The 6000-nt window shown below is 39.2% G+C and overlaps 1 protein-coding gene across 3 annotated transcripts in view; it reads right to left on the bottom strand.

Moving 5' to 3' along the window:
* Positions 1-1530: 1530 nt before the first annotated feature.
* LOC311286311 (uncharacterized protein) overlaps positions 1531-6000 on the bottom strand; it is a 133247-nt gene continuing 128777 nt past the window's right edge. For all 3 annotated transcript variants that reach the window (XM_084402454.1, XM_084402453.1, XM_084402455.1), the window contains 4 exons: positions 4510-4668; positions 4217-4388; positions 3454-3543; positions 1531-3368 (listed from right to left, as the gene is read on the bottom strand). In XM_084402454.1, the coding sequence (XP_084258580.1) occupies positions 3324-3368; positions 3454-3543; positions 4217-4388; positions 4510-4668 (466 nt within the window). In that variant the 3' untranslated portion in view covers positions 1531-3323. The remainder of the gene's footprint in view (positions 3369-3453; positions 3544-4216; positions 4389-4509; positions 4669-6000) is intronic.

The following is a 6000-nucleotide window of genomic DNA, read 5'->3' as shown; positions in this document are numbered from 1 at the left end:
TCGTTCAGCGGGCGTTCTAAGGGACTAGCCGCTTCGAAACAGACCCTATCCAGATGGGTAGTGGACGCAATAGCGCTAGCTTACACAACCAAGGGCATGCAGTGCCCTCTGGGTGTCAAAGCGCACTCCACGAGAAGCATGGCTTCATCGTGGGCATGGTCAAGTGGGATTGCCTTGCAAGATATTTGTATGGCGGCAGGCTGGGCCTCTCCGTCTACATTTATAAGGTTTTACAACCTAGAGGTTCCCGCACTACAGGCCAGACTACTGTCGGTCTAGTATGGCCAAAATCTCATAACTGGCGCTGTCAGTTATGCAGCTATTGAGTATTGCAATCCTTGCTCTATGCTGCTATAAGGAAGATAGTGGCTAACCCCCCTCTCTTCCAGGATTCCCTGTGAGTCCCCTGGGTGATTATGTACTGTATGAACTCCGGGCTGTCGCCCTTGAGTCTATGGTATCAGATCCCAGCACGCACAGCGTTTTACAGTAGGTTCCCCTAGCGTATTCTACGCAGTACGAGAGTATCTCTCGTAAGAGAACGTACTCGGTTACTAACGTAACCTCGGTTCTCTCTAGAGAGAGGAACGAGTACTGCGTATCCTGCCGTGACTGCACGCGCTCTGGTTGCTTCGACTATGAAAAACCAGAGAAATAATGCCTGCGAGCGGTATTTATAGACCTAAGCCACGCCCGTCTCGGCGGGACGTGACGCAGAGGGCGCGAAGCGCCCTCATTGGGTCTGACGTCACTCTAGGTCTCGCTCGATAGGCTTAAACAGTTGCCAGCAGACCAGCCAATAGGCGCGCGAGCTGCCTCGCCTATGTCTGTATGCTGCCGCAACGCGTTTTACATTAATACAAAATTAAAGGATAATTTTTTGGCTTCAGTATTCTCGTGGAAAAGGATTTTCCCCTAGCGTATTCTACGCAGTACTCGTTCCTCTCTCTAGAGAGAACCGAGGTTACGTTAGTAACCGAGTACGTTTTTACATTTAGTCGTTTAGCAGACGCCTTTGTCTAAAGCGACTTACACATGAGGACTAAAGCAAGCGAGTCATCATGAAGAGGCAAAAACAACGCAAGAAGTGATCAAAATACAATGTTCAGGCACTAATTAGAGTAGCATAATCCAGACAAGGGAGGATTATTTTATTTTTACGAGAAAAGTTGACGAGACAAATGATATGATTTGTCCTTTCACACATGACCTCAGCTCTAAATCTTACATAATATAATATAATATAATATAATATAATATAATATAATATAATATAATATAATATAATATAATATAACAGACATCTCACTCAGGGTAACTGTTGGTCGTTACAGTCTTTACATTCAATGGAGGCAGAAACAAGAGAAACAACAGGTTAGAAATAAGATTAAGACGCACTAAAAATCAGGACTACTGTTTCTCAGTAAAATTATCAGCATAATAACAGGACAAAATGATTTGGAAAAAATATATATATTTTAATATATTTTCTGGAAATATTAGTACACAAACATACAATATAACTTGCATTATTTAAAAAAAAAAGAGATATATCCACAGTCTCTGATTAAATATCTATAGTAAAGCTGTCATAAATGCACTCTCTCTACTGTTTAAAACCCAGCTACAGTTTCACCTTCATAATCAAACCAAGATCTCCCTCAATAAAACATTTATCATTTTAAAGAAGTTGCCTTTTGCATGATGTAAGAGAAGATGCTATAAGCAATGAAATGTATAATGCGCTAACAAATACATCTCCATTTCCAAATTTATACTCTAGAACACATACACAAAGATTCCCACGATGGAAAGGAAGGAAAGGTAGAAAGAATGCTGAGATGAATACACACTTGTGGTAACAGAATTCCAAGAGTTAATACAATGGAGTACTAAAAGTCACATTGTTGCATGAGTTATGAATGTCACATGATTTCACTTCTTGTGGGAAACGCCCTAACATTAGGCACAGGAACTGATGTAACCAAACGTTCCTATATATATGAGTGCTTCTGTATGAGTTTTTGCTTTTTGATTTTGCTGTCTTTTAGCCCTGAAAAGAACCAAACACCTTTTCAGCTTATATTTTTTGATTCTTTGATTGATCTGGCTCTGCTGAATATTTTAACTTGTAGACCTCGGGAAGAGAACAAGTAATTAAAATATTGTTGGAACTACTTATAAGGTATTTAGTCATTGTGAATCCGTTTTCAGGACTGCCCTGGAACAGGATAGAGCTGAAATTATTATAACCTGTAACCTTTTGTTGATTTGCTACCAATTTGGTATTGTATAACCAGTATTTAGTTTGTATTTAGTATTTAGTTTGTATAAATAAATTATATTTTATAAAATTATATTTTATAAAGACAAGTACTGTTTTATATCATATTCTCAGCTCATCACAATATAGTTCTATATCATATAGTAGCAGAGCATAGTAATAATAAAACATAATACTACTCTTCCTCAAAGAAGCCAACCTTGGACGAGATTCTGCTGGAAGGTAAGCATAAACTTTGATCTATAGGTTTAAAACAAAGAGTCTTGTATTGTTTACTTTAGGGTAATACTATTCCTAGATTTGCTGATATGTAGTAGACAAGCCAGAGGAAAGCAACCCTGTAAATCTGACCTGACAGCACAAGGCTATTATAGATAACTTTAGTTACTATGAGGCTAATCAGGAGTTGAGATAATATCAGATCTCACAACAATGATCTTGAATGTAAGACTTTCCACTTGCAAAGAAGAGACAAAAACAAACTAAATATTATGTTCAAATAATGGTGTGATCAGTTTTATCTGTTCTTACATTACGGACACGGCCTTTGCTGTGTTTTTCGTAACAGAAAAGGCCTCCGCTTGCAACTCGCTCATCAACTGCTTTGTGTCTGAATAAACCAAACGTTTAAACAAACCATTTGAGTGAATGATTCAATGACTCACTCGTTTAGACAACGCTTTGCTGCCACCTATTGGTGGTTTTGGTTTCATATTTTAAAGTATTTCATTGAATAGATATAATGCGTAGATATAGTGGCAAATATAATGCATTTATAAATAGACTATTAGGAGTGAAATATGAAATAATATTGTTAAATATAACAGACATAGTAAAGTAAAAGGTTAAAGATAATAAAGTTATTGCAGTCGCATTGGATTCAAATTTTTTTTTTCTCTTTTTTTTCTCGTTGGCACATGCACTATATGATAAACCCACATCTGCAATATTCCTCAGATGACAACCCTTTTTGAATGCTTTGTGAAAGTCTTTTACAGAAAGTGTTCGAGCTCCTTGTGTTCAGGAGTTTGTAAGCACTTTACATCTGTGACTCTGCTGTGCTGCCGTCGCTCCGCATAGTTTTCTGTGAAAGACAAAGGAAGAATGAAGAAGCTGAAGCCACAAACACAGCATTAAAACACTCAAACACACTCACTAGCGTACTGTACCTGACTGCTGCTGGACTGGCTGACACGGTATTTTGCTTTCTTCTTATGTGGACACGTTCGGCCAAACAGATTGTAATACTTCGTCCTGACCTGAAGGGGACGACACAACAGCTAAAGCAAATGATATTTGACTAAATAATAAATTACAGTTTCTGGCCAACCCAAGTTGCTTGCATTCAGAATAGTGGTCGACCGATATGGATTTTACGATGAAATAAACACTGTGACTATCAGCTCACCCAGTAATGTGATAAGTGATTTGCACACTGGGTCATATCATACTTTCCATAAATAAAGAGCAGGTAACCCTAATTTTAAAGTGCACAGAGAATATGCCATGAACATGATGTAGTGGCCATTTGGTAATAGCGCAGTTTTAAATCAAGGATTTAAAGATTACGCTTAAAACTGCGCTCAGACGCTGGTGTTCTTAGCGCTGTCAAAATAAAAGTACCATCGATGTCAAAATAAAAGCTGCTTCCGACACTTGTCAGTGAATCAGAAAAACATTGGTCAATGCCAATCACTTAAAAATGCCAAATATCGGCCCTTGGAGATATATCGGTCAACCACTACTTCAGAACCCTTGGTATATATGGCATGAATTGCATTTTGTGCATTTTGCATCCTTTTTTGGGGGGTGAACTGTCACTTCAAATCACTAAAATCCTTCGAGATACAAAACAAACCACTGTTACCAAACCTTCAGAGTGTCGAAGCCAATTCATCATGTGTTTTCTGCTGTCATGGTGTGTGTAAGAACCTGTTTGGACAGCAGGCAGTGCATGATGAAGATGAGCGCCCCCTGGAGGCTGTTGAGGATGGTGAAGAGGTACAGCATGACTTCAGTCCCGTTCTCCTGGAAGAGGAAGAAGCCGAAGACCCACGTCCCGCCCAGAACACACAACTGGGCCACTGCGGTCGCCGTAAAACTCCTACAGGGAAACACACACCCAATATAATTCATCAGAACTACTGAGATAAAACAAAATTAAAGACGAACACAAAAACTATAATAGTATATGAATGATAGTAAAATAGCACACACACACACACCTGATCTGTTTGAGTTTGGAGAGGTCTGGATTGAGACTGGAGAATTTCTTTGCCAGTTTCCACACAGTGATGATGAAGAAGAAGCAGTTGAGGATGACGATGATGCAGACGGGTGCGAAAAAACTCAAGATAAAATAACGATCAAGAGAGAGCCAACAGCTGGAATGATAAATCAGTCACATGGTTACAAACACACACACACACACACACACACACAAAAGACTAATTCATCGCTCTTACCCCATTCGTATTAGAGCTGAAGATCTTTGCCCGAACCCGACGGGACCCGACGGGTTTGGTCGGGTTCGGTCTTAATTTCTATTATTTTACACGGGCTCGGGCTCGCGCTTCGGGTTGCGTGGTAAATGAGCGGTCAGGTGATGTGTTTAGATTAGCGTGAAAATGGATCTTGAGGAGGTGAAATGGAGGCTGGTCTCTGGAGGACTTATTTTATTTCTTTGTTCCAACTTCCAAGTGGCCTCTAGCCTCCGTTAGTCATGAATAAATGATGTTAAAAAATGTATAAATTACTCCTTTTTTTACGAAAGACAAAGGTGCTGTGTGCGTGCGGCGCAGTCTCTTTTTTTCGTTCTCTCCCTTTTCCGCCGAGTGGTGCGTGTGCCGGCTCGCGGTGTGAAGCGCGTGTCCGCGCTATTCTCCGACACTCTTATCACTGCTGATAGACGGCCTTTTGGACAGTCGGGCTGTAAACGGGTTCGGGCTTTTAAAAAGCTGTCAATCAAAATGTACTTGTCGGGCTCGGGCCAAACTCTGTCGGGCTCGGGCCTTTTCGGGCCGAACTTTTAAGGCCCGATTACAGCTCTAATTCGTATTCCCTTTGAAAATGAATCATAGACTTGTGAATGATCTGATGTGTTGATGTTTGACCATGAAGTAGCTGAAGGAGAATTCTTCTGAACTATTGGAGATCAGGTGGTTGTTGATACCAAATATTAATCTCTTGCATTTTGACTCTAGCTCACAGTTCTAGTTCTACTTTACAGTTTCTAGTTCTACTCTACTCTAGCTTTAGTTCTGGTTCAGAATGACCTTTTTATCCGGAGTATTATTTAACTTATTAAATGATTATATGGGCAATGTATTTGCTATTCAGACAGGAAGTTGGGGACATTTTTCAAAAGACTTTAGTTTACATCACAGCCATGAACCTTGATTTAAATGATTTGTTTGCATTTAAGATGAGCAATCAATACTTTTGGTCCATTTCCCAAAGGAAAAGATAAATATAAGTGTTCATAATTGTCAAAACATTTATTGAATTTTCAGTTAAAAAAAAGAAAATTTGTAAATGCTTTATGCATTTTATTATGGACTAATAAACATAGTAAGAATTGTATTGAAAGTATTAAGACTAATGTTAAGTATTAGTAGATTATTCGCGCTAAATGAATGGTTAATGTCATGGTACAATGAGCAGAAACTGCTCTTTGTAAATAATTGGAATCTGTTTTGGGAGCGTCCTAGGCTTTT

This window comes from Rutilus rutilus, assembly GCF_951802725.1.
Source record: "Rutilus rutilus genome assembly, chromosome: 2".
Taxonomy (NCBI): domain Eukaryota; kingdom Metazoa; phylum Chordata; class Actinopteri; order Cypriniformes; family Leuciscidae; genus Rutilus; species Rutilus rutilus.
This window is presented reverse-complemented; position numbering and strand designations above follow the sequence as displayed.